This window comes from Theobroma cacao, chromosome 9 (genome assembly GCF_053813885.1).
Source record: "Theobroma cacao isolate CCN51 chromosome 9, ASM5381388v1, whole genome shotgun sequence".
Taxonomy (NCBI): domain Eukaryota; kingdom Viridiplantae; phylum Streptophyta; class Magnoliopsida; order Malvales; family Malvaceae; genus Theobroma; species Theobroma cacao.
Window position 1 is genome coordinate 46,902,647 of NC_142647.1, and position 19,253 is coordinate 46,921,899.

At 35.0% G+C, this 19,253-nt stretch overlaps 2 protein-coding genes and 1 pseudogene across 3 annotated transcripts; all 3 read left to right on the forward strand.

Moving 5' to 3' along the window:
- The first annotated feature begins 579 nt into the window (after positions 1 to 579).
- LOC18590452 (Acyl-CoA N-acyltransferase with RING/FYVE/PHD-type zinc finger domain-containing protein) lies at positions 580 to 8,423 on the forward strand. The gene is made up of 19 exons (XM_018127663.2): positions 580 to 1,870; positions 1,961 to 2,050; positions 2,155 to 2,356; positions 2,451 to 2,559; positions 3,137 to 3,229; positions 3,372 to 3,453; positions 3,537 to 3,596; positions 3,682 to 3,734; positions 3,988 to 4,154; positions 5,136 to 5,349; positions 5,773 to 5,830; positions 5,947 to 6,003; positions 6,090 to 6,338; positions 6,620 to 6,687; positions 6,803 to 6,859; positions 6,954 to 7,047; positions 7,157 to 7,297; positions 7,382 to 8,259; positions 8,379 to 8,423. The coding sequence occupies exons 1-18, from the start codon at positions 851 to 853 to the stop codon at positions 7,487 to 7,489; spliced, it is 2,922 nt and encodes a 973-aa protein (XP_017983152.2). The 5' UTR covers positions 580 to 850; the 3' UTR covers positions 7,490 to 8,259; positions 8,379 to 8,423.
- LOC18590453 (cyclin-dependent kinases regulatory subunit 1) lies at positions 8,379 to 9,809 on the forward strand. Its single transcript, XM_007015987.3, has 3 exons — positions 8,379 to 8,513; positions 8,659 to 8,719; positions 9,413 to 9,809. The coding sequence occupies exons 1-3, from the start codon at positions 8,461 to 8,463 to the stop codon at positions 9,563 to 9,565; spliced, it is 267 nt and encodes an 88-aa protein (XP_007016049.1). The 5' UTR covers positions 8,379 to 8,460; the 3' UTR covers positions 9,566 to 9,809.
- A 4,760-nt stretch (positions 9,810 to 14,569) lies between these two features.
- Positions 14,570 to 18,418, forward strand: LOC18590454 (uncharacterized; annotated as a pseudogene). Its single transcript, XR_016028494.1, has 6 exons — positions 14,570 to 15,897; positions 15,986 to 16,246; positions 16,358 to 16,624; positions 16,799 to 17,080; positions 17,233 to 17,280; positions 17,386 to 18,418. The product of XR_016028494.1 is annotated as an uncharacterized LOC18590454 (transcript).
- Positions 18,419 to 19,253: the final 835 nt, after the last annotated feature.

The following is a 19,253-nucleotide window of genomic DNA, read 5'->3' on the forward strand; positions in this document are numbered from 1 at the left end:
TCACCATCTAATAAGGTTTCTTTTATTTATTTTTTTGAAAAGTAAGATTTGCTTTATTATTAAGTTGCATTTTAACTCGAGTGATGTTCTTTCACGTGAAAATCATACTCACTCTTTCCTCTCATGATGTCATGTTACTATAACTTAAGATATGATATTAATTAAATAACTAATTATAGATTTGATATATCACTAAGTAATAGGGACAAGAATAGATCATTTTTTCCTTCTTTGGAGCTTGAATAAAAAATACACAATGTTCTCTTGATCTTAGATCAAGCTGATATATGATTTTACACTTTATTTTTAATATTAATTAAATGAATTAATATTGAAATTTTTAAAGATAGTCCATGGAAGACACAATTTGCAAGGATATATTCCTAAAGGGAATGTACTAAGTAAGGAGGATTAGAATTTGGAAGGGTTGACTAACGCAAAAACCTACAAGTAAGGGGGACGGAATGAAAATTATAAAAATACGTGAACCTTTAGAAACCGAAAACCATGTCGATTCGTAAGGGCTAGTTTCGTCATTAAATAAATACAAAGGCTGTCGTATCTCTCTTCTATCTTTCTCTCTCCTCCCCTGTTTCTTTTGGGCTCTTTGAAAGAAGAAAACCTATCATCTTCCTTCCACCAATCCGCAAAACAAAAAACCCCTAATTTCCCTTTTTTTTTTTTTTATCTTCTCTTTGCAAACAATCAAAAACTCCTCAAAAATTCCATCCGTTCATCCATCTCCATGCATGTTTTACGAAATCTCTCTTGATTTGTTATTGGAAACGGAGTCCCTCTAGGGTTTTTGATTTGATCTGGGGTTTTTGCCTTTTCGTTTTTTATATATTAAATGGCGAACGGTACGGACGCGGAGGATTTCGTGGTTTTATCTCGGGTAAGGACGGGTCTGAAGCGTGAATTCGAATTTGCTTTGAAGGTTCAAGCAGAGATCTGTGGGTCTTTGGGTCGGACTCGGTCCAGGAAGGCACAGAATGGACCGGTGTGGAGCCCGGGTAACCGGAGCAACAAGAAATCGAAGAGAGAAGTCAAGGTTGAGAAAGAGAAGAGTGATTTGGAGAAATCTGTGAGGGTTGTGGAGGAATCGGTGGATTTGATGAGTGAAGAAGAGGCGAAAAGCGATGTGGTTGATGTGGACGAGCCGAAGAGAGAGGTGGATGGTTGTGAAGAGGAGGAATCGAAAAGGGTCGAGGAAAAGGAAGAGGAAGTTAAAGATGGGGTTGTTGAACCAATGTGTGAAGATGAGGATGACAAGGGAGGGAAGGAAAAAAGTGAACCTGAAAAGGCGGTAATAGGTTCACAAGAAGAAAAACAGAAAGAGGAAGAAAAGGAAGAAGAAAAAGAGGAGGAAGAGAAGAAGGAAGTAAAGGAAGAAGTAAAAGAGGAAGAAGAAAAGGAATCGAAAATGGATGTCGACATTAGAGAGAAGGAAAGTGAAGTGGAAAATGCAACGAAGAATGTAGAAGAAGGAAAGAGAAAGGAGGATTTGGTAATACAAAGTGAGCCCTGCGAAGTGGATATGGGAATGCCAGTTTTGGTTAGTTGCGAGGGTGATAGTAAGTTAGAGGAGGTGGTGAACGAAGAGAAGCCTCTACGGAGGTTTACTCGATCCTTGTTGAAACCAAAGGTGGAGACGGTGAAGAAAACTGCTGTGAGAGATGCTGTTATTGTGAAAGTGAGTGATGGGAAAAGAGCTGGTGATGATAATAGAGCTAAAATTGTGGGTAGTCCAATGAAGCAGGAAATGAATGTGTCTACCAAGTTTGTGAGAAATTTCCCGACTAAGTTAAAGGATCTTTTCGATTCAGGTATGCTTGAGGGAATAAATGTGAGGTACGCACGAAGCTCAAAGGTATGGTTCTGGAAAAATTTTATAGTGAAATATTTGAATGTCTTGCGCTTTTGTTTTGAAATTTGGTGATGAATGTTTCTGTTATTGCAGGTTACAAGAGGTTCAGGGAGTAGTGGGCTTCGAGGAGTAATTAAGGGCTCCGGGATATTGTGTTTTTGTAGTGCTTGCAAGGGGGTTAATGTGAGGGCTTATTTATTTATTAATGTGTCTTGTCATAATGCCTTATTTTGCTAATTTGCAAATATCCTAATGTTGCTTTTGCGGATCTTTTATCATGAATGAAGACTATTGCCCCTACCTTATATGAGATTCATGCGGGTAGCTCAAACAAACGTCCAGCAGAGTATATTCACCTGGAGAATGGGAATACGCTGCGTGATGTAATGAATGCATGCAAACAGAATTCATTGACCACATTGGAGAATGCTCTGCGGATGGTGATTGGTTCTTCCATGAAGAAATCCAGCTTTTGTTTGAACTGCAGAGGTTGATTTTGAATTTCCTTTATATTACATATATATTTTTTAATCATTGGTGTTTGTCCAGACAGTTTAATGTTAGTTGCCTTATATTATTGTAGAGTCCATTACTGGAACTGGCTCTAGGAAAGCTGTAATTCTATGTAATTCATGCGTGGATGTAAAAGAGTCTCAAGACAGCTCTACTGGAGTGGCTGATGCTAATGATAGGTATGGTTTGATCGGTGTTTTTAGCCTGCGTCTCTTGGTTCGCCTTTATAATATTTTATTTTTTTCATTTGTTTGTGTTATCATGGCTGCAGAATTATGAACTTGCAGTAAACCCAAGAATTATATGATCCTGGCCTTGTTATTTGTGTTACATCAGTAATAAGAATAGGAATATATTTTCTCTTCTGAGTTTGGAAGATGGGGAAAATGAAATGTTCTCTTATGTTGGAAACTCCCTTGTCTAGTGCTGGCTTTGTGGCATACTACCGTTTTGTTCTAACCTTTGGTTGCATTCACATTTTTCCGTCAGCAGATGGAAAAGTTTGGTCTCAATTTTTGTCAAACTTATGAGTCTTGATGTGGTTTTCTAATACTAAAGAGCAGTAAATTTGTGTAAATGTTAATTAGAGTCTATGTTTGCTGCTTATATAATTTGTATGCTAGCAATTTATAGTTGCAAATGCACACAGAAAGTCACAAAATTGCTTGTACTCAGATGATAATACTTTTCTCTATTCTGCAGGATCAGAGATAGGATAATCCTTTATTTTAAAATTTTATTTTCTTTTTGTTTCAGATCACCAAAACCAACTGTGGTTGCAAAGTCACCCATCAGTGCTTCAAAGTGCAGCTCATCACAAACTAAGAGTCAGGGAAGAGTAACCAGAAAGTAAGTATTATTTTTGCATTTAGATATTCAGATTACCTGTTTGACATTTTTCTGTTGTATATAGTTGATGTAGATACTTTTGGCATAATTGTTGTTATTGAAATTATTTATTGTGTTAATCTCTTTGGTACTGCTTTCAAAGGGATCTGCGGATGCATAAATTGGTATTTGAGGAAAATGGGTTGCCAGATGGAACTGAGCTAGGGTATTTTGTTCGTGGACAGGTTAGTGTGAATATATTTTAGCATATATTTTGTCTATTCTTACTAGATATGTCTTTTCTAAGTGGTGATTTGATGTGTTGCAGAAAATGCTTGTTGGTTATAAAAGGGGATTTGGAATACTTTGCACCTGCTGCAATTCAGAGGTGCCTTTTTTGTTTTTCCCACCAATGAAATTGTTGTTTCCTAAGTTCTCTCTGATATTTGATTTTCTTTGTGTTAAATGAGCAGATCAGCCCCTCACAGTTTGAAGCTCATGCTGGTTGGGCAACTCGTCGCAAGCCGTAAGTCTCTGTTCAATCTTAGGTTGTCAAGCTTTGTTGTTTAGTCAATTTCGATCTTGTGATTGATATCTTGCAATAGTGAGCCACAGCTCATGTAGGTTCTGATGTGGTGAAACAATGGCAATTTTTGAATAAGCCAGGGCACCAAATTTTAGGCATGGAACATTGGCAATTAATAAAAGTGGCTTTGTGCATTTAGTGCATATATCTATATACATAAATGTGTTTTTGACATATCTTACTTTGTTTACAGTTTTCAACACATTTACACATCAAATGGAGTATCTCTTCATGAATTGTCAATATCCCTGTTGAAGACTCGGAAGTTCTCTACAAATGAGAATGATGACCTATGCAGCATCTGTTTGGATGGAGGGAATCTATTGTGTTGTGATACATGTCCAAGGGCTTTTCACAAAGGTCAGTTTTTAACTTTTCCTTGAATATTCTGTATTATTGGCAACTTTTCAGGCTACAGTTGATTGTATTAACCATTGATGTGCTGGATGCATAACAACAGCAGTAAAGAATGTAACTCGTACATGCAATAAATGATACCTTGAGGTTATCAACTTCGAAACTTCATGACGTCTTGGATTATTGGGGAATGTCAAACCATATTCTAAATTCTGAACTTATCTGATTATTACCCTCATCAACTTCCAACCTTCATGAACAATTTATCTCAGTGCCTGCAATTGTTCTTTTTTGTCTAATCTTTGTCTTCTTTCTTGTGTTCATGTTCTAATCTTTGTCTTCTTTTTTGTCAATAATAACTATTGTCTAATTTTTTTGTGTTGGAGTTGAGGACTATGACTTTTGCTCTTAGTTGGCTGTAATGCATTTCTTAACAGAATGGCCTTAGTGGAGGCAAAATTGTGTTCTGATGACATGTTACAATTACTCAAGCACCCATGTGGTCAATGATGTTTCAAAAGTGAAATTAACTATTTATGGATGTCAAGTGTTGTAGGGACTTGTAATTTCTGTAAGCAACTTGCTCTTGAAAACATGTGCAAACCTGCATGCGAGGACCGTGTTTTGTCCTCCTTTTCCCACCCACCTATCACTTTCACTTGTAACTCAACTTCGTAGTGAGATGTGAGAGTTTTTTACTATTTTGTTCCCATTCTAAAGACTTATGTTCTTACTCAGTTATGGTGTATTTTTGTGTTTCTCTTGGGGTTGCCTAGAGTGAACCTTATGCCTTGGGTTGTTTAGACTGAGGTTTGACCTTTTACAACACTGGTCAATACATATTTTGAATTTAAAATTATTGAGAATATCTGAGTCACTTATGTTCAAACAGAATGTGTAATATCTGAGTTACTTCAGTCAATACTTTTTTGTTATTAGTGTAGATTCCTGTTGGACTCATGATCTATTTCTGGCTGATTACAGATTGTGTTTCTCTGCCAAACATTCCAACTGGTACTTGGCACTGTAGATATTGCCAGAATAACTTCCAAAAGGAAAAGTTTGTGGAACGTAATGTCAATGCTCTAGCTGCAGGAAGAGTTGCTGGAATTGATCCAATAGAACAGATAACGAAGAGATGCATTCGAATTATCAAAACTCCAGAGACTGAAGTTCTCAGTGTGTGTGTGCTTTGCAGGTCAGATGCATTCACTATTTGGATTATTTCTTTGTTGTTGTGAATCATTTATTCTTCAAAACACCCCCTCCCCCACGCCCTTCAAAGATTATGTCTAACAAAATATTTGCAATACTTAGATAAAAATTGCAAACATTTGTTAAATCTAACATTACAATCTGGACTTGAAATCTTTTAGAATGTTAAATCTTGATTAATTTACAGTCTGCATTGCTGAGAAACCACTTACCAATCTGATCCCAAAACTTGTATTTATTTGCAAATTGACTAATTTTTTATCGCAACGTGATCTGGTGCAGCACTCATGTGGAGGCTTAATTTTTTGGTCCCATTCTGTTGGTGTTTTAATTTATGTCTCTCTTTCTGTGATCATTTGAACTTTATTTTCTTTTTTCTGTATTGACATGTTATTGATATTTGCAGAGGCCAATCTTTTAGCAAGTCAGGATTTGGTCCTCGCACTGTTATACTTTGTGATCAGGTATCCTCTTGGTTCTGTTTGTGCTTGCAGTTGTAAATTCAAGCTTCTAGGTACTTGATATGCTAACTTTGTGATTGACATGTAATGATCTTTGTTCTCCATTTTTTCCTTATCAGTGTGAGAGAGAGTATCATGTGGGCTGTCTTAGGGATCACGATATGGATGACCTTAAGGTACCAATTTTTTTTGGTTAAATAATGCATAGCTTTTCCCAATTTGTTCTATTAATAAATTAGTATTGATACCATGTTTTCAACAGGAGTTGCCAAAAGGAAAGTGGTTTTGTTGCACAGATTGCAATAAAATTCATTCTGCTTTACAGAAATTGATAGTTCGTGGGGAAGAAAAGCTTCCTGAATCATCTCTGCTTGTTGTAAAGAAGAAGCATAAAGAACTGAGTTTGGAGAGCAACGCCAATCTTGATATAAGATGGAGGGTTCTCAGTGGGAAAATGACATCTTTTAATGACACTAGAGTATTGCTTTCCAGGGCTGTTGCGATCTTCCATGTAAGTAATGCTCTGTTTGTACTTTAAGAAAATTATTGCTGATCATCCATTTGATCTAACAGCAAGGTTAGCTAGAAAGTAAACAGTCTTTTTGGGCCTCTAGGGCCTGGACATCTTGTTTAGCCTGTATGGCTTTTGTATAAGCTTTAAGTTTTGTAGCTACTGTAGTGCATCTAACACGAGCCATCTTCTCGTAGTCTGTGTTGATTCTGTCTTTGATGTCAATAGGAAGCTATCCAGTTAAGTACTAATTGAATTATGATGTTACTTTGGTGCATTAGGACTGCTTTGATCCTATAAGTGACTCTGGATCTACCAAAGGTGATCTAATTCCATCAATGGTTTATGGGTAAGCGATAATCGTCTGCTCTTTGTATTTTATTGCTTCTCAGTCTTGATGCTTTCCATTTTGTGGTGCTTTCTTGAAGTTTGCTTTGTGAATGATAGCATTCTTTGGTTTGCAGGAGAACTGTGAAGGGCCAAGATTTCGGTGGCATGTACTGTGCCATATTAACTGTCAAGTGAGACTCATTTTTTGTTTTGTTAAGCTTCCTCCCAGTTTTGTCTTCTAGAATAGGGGTATCTGAACACCATGATTTATTTTTCCTGGTGCAGTCAAGTGGTCGTGTCAGCTGGTATTTTTAGGATTTTCGGGCAGGAAGTGGCTGAAATTCCCTTAGTTGCAACAAGTACTGAATGCCAAGGACAGGTAACCATCACAGTTTGATGGCAATAACCCTTTCCCCCACCCAATCTCTTTTTTTTTTTTTTTTGATAAGCTGAGATGCATTCAAACTAAAAGAACATGGATTTTGCAGGGTTATTTCCAATGCCTGTTTTCTTGCATTGAGAAGCTGCTTGGCTTCCTAAAAGTGAAAAACCTTGTGCTTCCGGCAGCTGATGAAGCAGAATCTATTTGGACAAAGAAATTCGGATTCAGCAAGATACCCCAGGAGGAGGTATGACTATTTCCGGCCCGCTTTTTCTTGAGTTAAAACAGTCATCGATATATCAATGAATGTAACATTTCTTCTATACTGCAGCTGAACAAATATAAAAGAGACTACCAAATGATGATCTTCCAGGGTACATCAATACTGCAGAAGCCAGTCCCGGAAATTCGATTGATTCGTAAAGCAGAGGATGAATGACTGACGTTGGGGGGGTCGGCATGTGAAATTTTGAGCATGGAGAAGCTAGTTTTTGAAGAGACTTTTCCTCATAAATGTACAGGGTTGCTTTTCTCTTTTTCTTGTACAGGAAATAGAAGTCCTTTAGGTGCTACCTCATCTTTTCTTTTTCGGTTCGTAGCACAGAAAATGCAAAATATACCAAAAATTTTAGGGGAAAGCTAATTCGGAGCAAGTTGGAAAAATTTTGATCTAGGCTTTCGGGACTTGATGTGCAGTTTTGTTCTTTGCACATTAATTGATGAAATTTCATCGGAATTTGGAGTCTTTATTTGTTATTTTGTTGGAATTTGTTTATACCAAATTTATCTCTTCATTTATTTTTTCTTTTTCGATTTAAACCAAACGTCTATATATACAACTGCGATTATTTGAGTTTAATAGATTTTGCATAGCTTCAACATGGCATGATTTACATCGTCCGATCCAGTTGTGGAGGAAGGAACCGTTGGAGAAAGCAGGAAAAAGAGAGAGACATGATTTATTGTTTATTCCTTTTGACGAATGATTCGATCCAAAAGCGGGAGAAATTTAAATTTTGAAATTCAAATTTCTTAAGCAAATTTCTTTAGTATTTAAAAATAACCCATATTAGGAAATGTAGTTATCTTTTGCCCCCACCCACAGCAAGTATGTTTCCTTATTACGGCTTTTGCCCTCGTCTATAATTCCATTCCACTCATTCTCTGTCTCTCCCTCTTCTCATTTCACTCTCTCTCGCGCTCTTCAAGGTACGCTCCACTGCTTTCTCTTTCTTAGGAATCATCTTCAAATCTTTTTTTAATAAAGATTGTATAATCCATTAATCTTTGCTGATTTTCTTTTTGCTTCAATTGCTTCGGTTTTTCAGATCGAATCTTGAATCGAACTTCGGTGCTTAAATACAGAAAGAAAATTAAGTGAGGTTTTTTTTTTTTTAACAAAATCAAGAAATGGGTCAGATCCAGTACTCTGAGAAATATTTCGATGATACTTACGAGTACAGGTAAAAACTTAATTTCATTTGATATTCAATGGTTTTGATCTCTTCAATCTGTTTGATTCTTTTAAAACATTAGGTTTTGAAGGTTTTTTTTTTTTTTTTGGGTTTTATATTTATTCAAGTTTCGTTTGTGGTGGTGTCCGTACAGGCATGTTGTTCTTCCTCCTGAAGTGGCCAAACTTCTCCCCAAGAATCGCCTCCTCTCTGAGGTATGTTTGTTTCTTAGGGTTTTACAGAAATATCTCCTTTTTCTTTTTAATTGTATTTTTGTTCATTCTTTAAAATTGATTCTTGTGTTTGTTTATTTCCATAATGTTTTATTAGAATAGTTTGCTTAGTTGATAGTCTAGTGAGGAAACTAATTAATAACCATAATTTTGAGTTTTGAGTTTGATCGTGCATGAATGATGAGATTGAAATAACTGGCTTTTGATATTGCAACTTACTTGCTACGGCATTTGGGCCTTGCATTTAAAGTTTTGTGCCAATTTTCCATCTTATCGAGGTAGCTGATTAAGCTCACTCATTATGACAAGTGCCCTTGTGTTGTTTTCCAGGAAGCATGATTATTTGTTCCTATACTTGCTCATATGTAGAACTCAAATATCTTGGTTTATGATTCTTATAGTATGAGACATGGTACATTTGCATCACTTAGTTTTGAAATATGGATTGGGTGAAGGAACTATGATTTTCAGTGTCATATGTTCTGTTCTATTTTGCAAAATGTTAGATATATATCTTATGGCTCATGTCTTGTTACTTTGTGATGGGACTAACAATACTGATGATGTATATTTTTTTTGGCCACCAATACTGCTGATGTTATATCCATTAGTTTTCAGGATTTCTAGGGCTTTGATTAGTTTGTGAGTTGGTTCATGTTGATAATGTTTTTGTAGAATGAGTGGCGTGCAATTGGAGTACAACAGAGTCGCGGTTGGGTCCATTATGCCATTCATCGCCCTGAACCACACATCATGCTCTTCAGGAGGCCTCTCAACTATCAGCAGCAACAGGAGAATCAGGCCCAGCAAGCCATGCTTGCTAAGTAATTAATATTAGTGTTCATTAATCAGTATCCAGAAAATGGATGAAAAAGAAAAAAAAAAAAACTTATTAGTGTTTATGCATGGCATAAACAGTTTGGGTGTTTTGGAATTCTGGGTTTGTAGTCTAATTCTCTACTGTGGGAGAATTCCATGTTAGGCTTGTTTCTTGCTTTCGCTACTGTGGTGTGGATGACATAATGTCATTGCAACTGCATCTTAGATATAAAAAAGCTTTAGATTTGGTGTACTGCTTAGATGGTTTTCATTAAAATTCTTCTTGAATGGTCACATGGATTTCACTTTTATATGATTTTGCTCTCCAAGATCACAGGATTTAAATGATTCCTGTGTATGTTTGTCAATCTTGATTTTTCCTCCTCCCACTAATTTGCACACTCATTTGTTCCTTAATAGCCAGATCCAGCTGCCTGGAACAGGCTTAAGGGCTGTCAGTCATTTTTGGGCTACTGCAGTAGCCATATTAGGCCGCAGCACTTCCTCTTGTGTTGCATGCGACCTAACTGGCCTGTTGGTGCTCCGGCTGGTGCTATTAGCCTAATCTTGTCGCAGCGAGCTTGTTACGGGCCAACAAGGTTTTCTGACTTTTATTTGGAGGAGTATTATTTAAAGAATTAGTTTTGCTCAATAATCAATACTCAATAATATATCCAATTAAAGTTATCCCCTAATATAAACTCTTCTTTTGTAATTAAGGACATCAAGCTATTCTTATCTGAATTAGTTTGAAATACCATCCTCATTATGCTTCAAAGCTTTGCTAAACCCTTTTTGAATTATTTTAAATATATATACAATTTATTTAGTTTACTTACTTTCTTTATCTTATAAACATATCTACAAGTTTCAAAGTGTATTACTATTTTATTAATAATCATTATTGAATTAAAATTTTAAAGTTGACTAGGAAAAGTAAGCATCCATCTAGTAGTTGTAAGGCACGTCTTCTTTTTCAGACAATCAAAAAAAAAAAAAAAAACCTAACACTAGTATTATAATAATTGAATTATGGTCCATGCGTTGCACACGGACCTCTTTCAACCTCTCATTTTTTTTCTTCAATATGTTTTCTCTATAGCTTTTCCGTGACGAAAGGAGGAAGCCCCACTTATGTAATAAATAGTGGCTAGCCGCGCGTAACAAACTACCACAAAAACTTTGCGCGAGAATATAAAAACAAAAAAAATATAATCATGGTTTTCTCTTACTCGCGATTTTTTTAAGCACAAGTTCAAAAAATTGTGTAGTTTTAATTTCTTTCACATAAATAAAAAATAGGTAGAAACTAAATATTAGTCTAACCTCAATAAATGAACAGCATTTAGTTAGGAAATAGCAGCAATAGAATGCGTAAAAAAAATTGATGAAACTACATTTTGGTCTAATTGATTTTTTTTTTTGAGGATAGGCTAAACATTAAACAATAGCCAATAAGCTTGATTTGGGCTAAAAAGAAGTTTGAGTAATGAGTGCTTTAATATCATCATTCGAATCTATGATAAGCAGTGGTTTAATTATTAGAATTTAAGTATGAAATATCTTAATTTTATTTCATTGTGTAAGTAAAATGATTATAAGATGCTTATTGTGGTCGGTAGACTTTAAATATGAAAACAAGAAAAGTGACATTGGACTTTAAGCGGCTCGCGTACAATTATTGTTCCCCTCTCCCCGCGAAAGTCAACTTCTCCCCTTAGCTTTTGGAACCAGAAAAACTATTTCCTTGCTCTAATTTAAGTATAACGTACAAAAAAAATTTTAAATTATTTTAAAAAATTTTGAATAAGTCATTATATTTTTATTGTGTTTAATTAAATTTTTATACTTTTATTTTAAATTAAATAAATTTTTATATTTTTTTATTTTGAATCAAATAAGCTTTTATCACTAATAATTGACTGATTTAGTCAAAATGTTATTTATTATTTTATGTAGCGTGACGTTGACTAGCATGTTAAAATATCATAATTGATTATGATGTGGCATATTGATATCTTATAATTGATTATGATATGACATGATAATTTAGTATGATAACATTATTATGTAATATTTTTCACTCTCTATATCAATATCACATCAATGTCATGTGAATATAAAAATACAAGTAATATTTTTATTAATAGCAATTAATCAATTATTAGTAATAATGGCTTAATTAATCTAAAATAAAAAATATAAAAACTTGATTGAATGTAAAAAAATAATTAAAATTTATTTAAATATTTTTGAATAATTTAAGGATTTATTTTAACATTATAATTTTAATTTATCCCCTCATCTACGGGTTCCTCATGTTACCTATACATCATTTAAATGGGGTAAAAAAGTACACATTTTCCACCTTAAAGATTGTTCAACTTATTTTAACATTATCATGTTAAAGTAATGGGATCACAGAGCATCGGTTTTCAACGTTAATTCATTGCAGTGATATACAGTGATCAGTAATCAATTTCATAAATTTTTGATGTAAAAGATCTACTAGAATAGCAATCGTAAAGTACATGACTTACATTCATTTATGCACTTTTTAATATTTTTTACACCAAAATCTGAATGTAATACTTGATCAGGCCAAGCTTCATTTGTTCCCCAATTCACTGCAATCACAAAATTACATGCTAAATCGTTTTTTCAGTACTGATAAGTTCATGATTACATTAAGTACTTTATATATGACGGAAATCTATGAAGCCCATAACTAAAGATTTATTTTTTAGTTTAGGATATGTTACACAATCTGTACAAATATGAATGATTTCATAATACAATATATGTATCAGAGTATTTAGATTTTTTTACAGCAAAATATGCATTATGTATTACAAGTATAATTTTTTTTTTAAATCTACAGATACTGCTTTGGAGTAAAAAATCATTGAAATTATGTAAAGATTTTAACACACGTACATGCATTTTATATATATATATATAATATAAAAGTTCCTTTCCTTTCTTTTCTTTTTTTTTTTTTTTTGTCTTTTCTATCAAGGCTTACCAATTTTGTTTTCTTTTGTGTAACAATGAGAATATGCATAGTATTACTAATATTAAAAGTATTTGTACCTGAACAGGATCATAAATATAATATACATATCTCTCTCGTACCTAACTACAATATTTTAATAATATTCTATTAAAATGTTTATTTAGTTTAAAATAATATGGATATTTGTTAAAAAATAACCTAATTCAAATTTAATAATAATAATAATAAATATAATCATTTTTATGTATTTAATTAATCAAAATTAAATCAATAAATTTTGTGTATAGATGATACCATATTATAAAATTACAGACTTCTAAAAGTATTCCTCTTACCTTGTCCCAATTATAAACTGAGTTACTTTTATTTAAACAAATCAAACAATTTATGTATCATTCATTACAGTCGTCGGTGAATTAAAAAAAAAATTGTGAGAAATGACCTTTCTTGATAAACACATTTTAAAAATAACCATCAAAATAAATTTAACTGTTTTTAACCATATTTAGTCATGACTTGACGAAAATACCCTTTAAACTATTTCAAATAAATTAAACCATTCATCACAATTTCTTCCCATTTCTCTCAATTTGTGCTTTTGATTTCTCTCTCACCATCTCAGTCTCTCAAATTTTATCGATTTCTTTGTTCGGCATTCGTCTGCTATGCTTCTGATTTCTTTCTCTCGCATTTTCAGATTTCTCTTTCTTACGCTTTTAAGACACCAAGCAATGATTTTGACGTGCTTGAGTGAGTGGTTGTTTAGAAAATTTGAATTTTAGGTATTTTGGATAAAATTAAAACAGTAGAAATAATCACAAATGTATGAAATAGCTTGTAATTGAATTAATTCGGGACCTAAATATCAATAAACTTAAAATTTTGAAATTTATAAATTTAGGTTTTCAAAGATTTTTTTTTTATTTTTAGTCAAAGTAGGTGTTTTAGATAAAAAAATATTTGTATTTTAATTTATGAAAACATGTTAGAAACACTTTAATCTGTGCCAAATTGTCAAAAAAATAAAAAAAAGAAAAAAGTTAAGAGGATTTGAAGTTTTGGTTCGTAAGTAACAACAACATTTTAGGCATTAAAATGTAACAAGATGTTTTTGAATATACCGTGTAACAATAATATTTTTTCAACATGGCATGTAACAACAATATTTTTTTTTCAACATGGCGTGTAACAACCTTTTTAACAATGACATGTAATAACAGTATTTTTTTTAACATGACGTATAACAACCTAACCATGACTTTTCACAAGTTTTTGTACATGGGGTGTAACAAGCTAATCATAACTTGTCACAGGTTTTTGTATATGGCTTGTCACATATTTTTGTACATGGTGTGTAACAAGCTAATCATGGCTTATCACATATTTTTGTACATAGTGTGTGACACGCTAATCATGACTTGTCACAGATTTTTTACATGATGTGTAACACGCTAACCATGGTTGAAGCTGAACTTCCAGTGGCGAGTTTTTGTGATGAATACGAGAGATGGAACTTGGAATCAATCAAGCAATTGCTCCCTCAAAATTTAATTCTCATGATCTCTGCAGTGATGATAGACCCATCAGGTGAGGAAATGGATGACTCCTACTGGTTGCACTCTAGCAAAGGTATGTTCACAGTTAAGTCTGCATATGAGATGCAAATATCTGATCCTACACAACTAATGATATGTTAGAAGAAAGTTTGGGCTTTAAACTCATCCAACAAGGTAAGGATGTTTGTCTGGAGAGTATTACATGATTCCTTACCAACTGCTTTTTGGTTACAAAATCGGGGATTATTATCTTCTCCTGTATGTTTAAGCTGTGGGTACTTTGAGGAGTAGTTAATTCATGTACTACGTGATTGCAGCAGAGTTAAACGGACGTGGCTATCATTTTTTCCCGACTTGGTAACAGAGGTTTTTTTATGCAAGGTCTACAAGTCTGGATATTAAACAATATGCAGAGTACGGTGTTCTTGGAAGGTATTCCATGGGGGACCATATTCATTCATGGTACTTTTGGTATTAGCGTAATTTATCTATTTTTGATGGAAAATTTTCTTGGCCTTGCAACGCCAAACAACTTATCTGGACAAAAGCTAAGGAAGCCTGGGACAGTTTACAACGTGATCAGCAAACATCTTATCTTTTAGGATTATTTTTTAAACTGTCCCGTAAAAAAATTGCACCTTTAATTTGCTTAGTGTATTATTACTACCCGGTCCATACGCGGTTTTATTCTTTTCCTTCGTTATAAAGGCAGTGCAGAAGAACCCAGAAATACCAAGCCGTCCTCGCTCCCTCAGCTGCGATTTATATATACAAGTTATAACAGCTTTTTATCACTGATGATGATCTAAATTTCCAACACCTGAAGCTTCAATATATATCAGTTGCAGAGCCTGCTAGTTCCGAAAACTCCACGCTTCTCGGGTTGGTCCTAACGCAGTTTACTATCTAAACCTTTTAAACGGTGACGGAGGCCGATTCCATTACAACAGACGAAAACTTGAGTTGGGAAATCTCTTTGAAGTTTGAGCTGCCATGTCGTTGCCAAGTCATGAAAATCCGAACGAGTTGACCCGATAGTCGAATTCAAGCTCTGAGAACTTTAATGAAGGTTCGACTTGTAGTTGGAGACCAATTTTGCCAGCCATGTCGCCAAACGAATTGACCCAGCAGTTGAACTCTCAGCGTCAGACAGACGTTGAGGTGGAGGCCGGTTCTGTGGCACGAAATGAAGATTCGATCTGTAGTTGGAGACCATTTTCACCAGTCATGTCACCGAACGAGATGAACCACTCGTTGAATTCAATTTTTGAGAATTTAATTGCTGAACAGCAGTTGAAGTCTCCGGAAAACTTTGAAGTGGAGACCAGTTCCGTGGCACAGACTGAAGATTTCAGTCCCATATGGATATCATTTGTAACAGACATGCTGCCACCAGGAGAAGGTAAACCAAACGAGGTACCCCAGCAGATCAATTATCCTGATCAGCAGTTAAATTCACTTGCTGAGAATTTAACTGCCGATCTGCGGTCGAACTCTCAAATAGACGTTGAAGTGGGATTACGGTGTTTGCAACCAAACCGAAGCCACCTGGATCACGAAGAAAGACCATCTGATCAAGCTTCAAATGGACGAAAACAGAGGGGTCGTAAACCAAGGGTAACACCAGTGGACATAGCAAAGATCCAACTTGATCAAGCTGGAGCATCAGCTGAAGCTTGCAATGGACAGAAACGAATTCGCACCGAGGAGCAAGAAAATGAAAAAGGAAAAAAAATGAAAGTGATAGAAAGTATCGGGCAGACGTTAGGGTAAAAGAAATCCCTATATTCATTTCCCATTGCCAAATATGAATCAGGAATTTCACTAATTTTTTTGTTTTCTGTTTTGCAAATGAAGAATGAGTTAAAGGAGCTGAGGAAAATCAAGCCAGTGTACGACAGACTTATGACTATAGCGTCCAGTTTTGGTGGGATTGATGAATTGGAGTCACAGATTAATGGCATGAACTCTGACATACATAAACTCCAAGAGAAAGAGGTAGAATACGATATGTTCCAGCAAGGAATTGAAATTCCCGATCGAGTTCCATCGATGAGGGCAAATGAAGTCCAAGTATGCGGAATTGAGGAAATGAAGTCCTTGTCAGATAAATTCAAGGTATTTAAGGCGCTGTAATTTTCCCTAGTTACTATATATCACAGCAGTTTAATCAGTTGCTTTAAACTCGTTAGTTTAACTGATCTCAAGATGTACGATTTGTCTGACAAGGAAATGGAGGCCGAATGCCATAGACTGCAACTACTGAAATCCAAGTACGGAGAAATTGAGGACATCGAATCCATGTTGGATAAATTCAAGAACATCGAGGCCGAGTCACAGAGGTTGGAGCACATAAAGATGTTGTTCGGCGGAATTGATGAAATTGAGCTCGAAATAGGTAGGCTTCAGAATATGGAGTTGCAGCTTGAAAGACATAAGCAAATGGTGAACCAAAAGGAACTGGACTCCTATCAGGCATCTCCTGGTAGTCTCCAGGTGTATCTCTCTTGCCCTTTATCTTTCATTTTATTTTTTTCGGTTTGATCTGGTGAAAGATGGTGTATATATATATGTACATTCGAGCCTGGCACATAAAGATTTCTCAACAATTTAAGTCTTTTTGTCTCGGAACATGTGATTTACTTTTTTGCTGCTTTTGATATGTTGCAGCAACTGGAGTTGGACCATTGCTACAGACAACTGCAAAAGGAGGCTGATTTGGATGGATTCGAGCAACTGAAGTCTAAGTTTGGTGGAACTGAGGAATTGGAGTTCAAGTTGGATAAATTCCATTGGATGGAGGCCGAGTTACATAAATTGGGGCAAATAATGTCTGAGTTTGGAGGAGTTGACGAAATGGAAGCCGAAATATATAGGCTTAAGGAAATAGAATCGCAGCACGACAAACAAAAGGAACTGCAGTTTTTTCCGGAATCTCCTGGTAGTCTCCAGGTATGTCTATGTCTATCATTGTATAGGTGAACAGATAACATACTCCAATCCTTCCGTGATAGGTATAAAGACAACAGATGACATTGGTATGCTGTCTCAAATTTTAGAGACAATGGGCACAGTTAACTCTAATTCTATAATTTACTTTGCAGGAGGAGCTTGGAGCGCAGTCATTGGACTTGAATGGCCGCTCTGACGCGGTATGGTTATTGCGTTTAATCGCACCCCTTAATTCGTTTGTTGAGTGAGGTTCAGTTCAGTATGTTCAACTAATATATTTCTCCAACTTATATTGATTGTTTCAGGTGTCAGCTGATGGAATCAGCCTAATGTCCCCTGCCGCTGTGAGGGGGACAAATACAATGCATGACATGCAGTATTCTGATGTGCTTGTGACTAAATTCATGGCGAAGCTTGATGATGACAGCGTTGTGTGCAACGTGGACCGCTCCAGCTTTAAAGATTTAGATGGAGAGCCCAAAAAAGTTGGCCAGTATTGTCTCCCACCGTCTCTGGTCTCGACTGCTGAGGATATCATCAAGGCCTATGGTGATATTACGAAAAAATGCAAATTCAGCACTAGAATTATTGAAGATATTTATGTTTTGTTTTGTGCTGCAATCAAAGAGATGGGTGATCTGTCGCTTGAACAAGTTACAGAAGAAGTTATGTTGAAGTGGAGAGACGCAATCACGGATGCTGACCGCAGTGCATGTGATGTGGAATTTGCTATGAAACATTTGGAGAAGATTGCTTATGGTTACTTTGGTCTCAAAGCATACAATGACCGCAATAGCTTGAAACAGAGGATGACAATTCTAAAGGCCGAAGAGGAAGTCTTGAGAAAGGAGCTTGAAAAGAAAGCAAATGAGATGAAGGCCGTTAAAGCCAAAGAAGGAGACTTAACATCTAAGCGATGCAAGGTTTGTCAGGAATTCGCGGATCAATTTTTGGACAAAACCATCAGTGTCTTTTGATTAATTGGATCTATGTTTTTTTTTTTCTTTTGAGTAATCTTGGGTCAGAGATCAGTACTTTGTAGTGGAAGTTAAGTCACTCAGTCGTAGGTGGAAAGTAGAGTAGTTGATAGCACTAGAGACTAGAGACTAAGGCGTTTAGTCTTTTACAGAAATCTTCAGTTTTCTTTATTTTTTGTTTAGTTTTTAATTTATTACTGTTTTTGGTTTACTGAGGAAAAGAGAAAGAAATTGGGGCTCTGGTTTCTTAACTAATTTAGATGCTTGCTAAGTGAACATAGTGCTGTTATATCTGAAAAAATTGATGAAAACAAATAGAATTGGTGTTTATATATGTAAAGCATAACAGTTTGGTTTTTCAGATGTCCCGGGTTTCCTGTTTTTTGTTGATAGTTTGAACTATCCACTCATTGATGATTGCAGGTCCAGAGTAGCTGACAGAGCTGCAGCTGCTCTGACCACCTAAAGAGACAGCCTTTGGATATTCTCTTGCAACATTTTCTGCTGTTCCTAACTCTCTCTGCAAGACTCTTTTGCAGTTATTAATGGGATTTCATGTCCTCAATAGCTTACTTCATGAATTTAACATTTCTTTCTCACTTATAAATTTTCTACCTTGGAATTCGCCTAACTTTATACCACTAATTTTGACTGACAAAGTATTTTGAGACAGTAATATTATTGTCTGATAACTTATTTCATCACTTCATGCTAATCTCAACTCCAAAATTGAAGATTACAATAATAAATAAACTTATTTATCAAGTTAATATATTTCTCTGTGACATTGTCTCCCTCGCTCACAACATGACAAGCATAAATCAATAAGAAAACAAAAACCAGACAAGAAGACATGAAACCCTTGCGCTTGCCAACGAGGGATAGCCTTCATATTTTCTAGCTTTCTGTCCGGAGGCTACTGTTGCAGAGGTTAGAGGGATACCTTTCTCTTGTTGCTATATAATTTGTAAATACCACATTTCCTCACAAAAAGAATAGATTTCTACCATTGAATTTTGCTTTTGTTGTTTGTGCTTGATAAATTAGTACAATTTGTAAAATAGTTAAGTTTTGTTATTTGAATTATCGACCGTAATTTTATTAATAGACATCATGAATAAATTTTATTGAAAAGATATTTTGATATCGTAAAATTCGTTAAATTATTTCATCAATTCATTTCTATCTTAAACTCC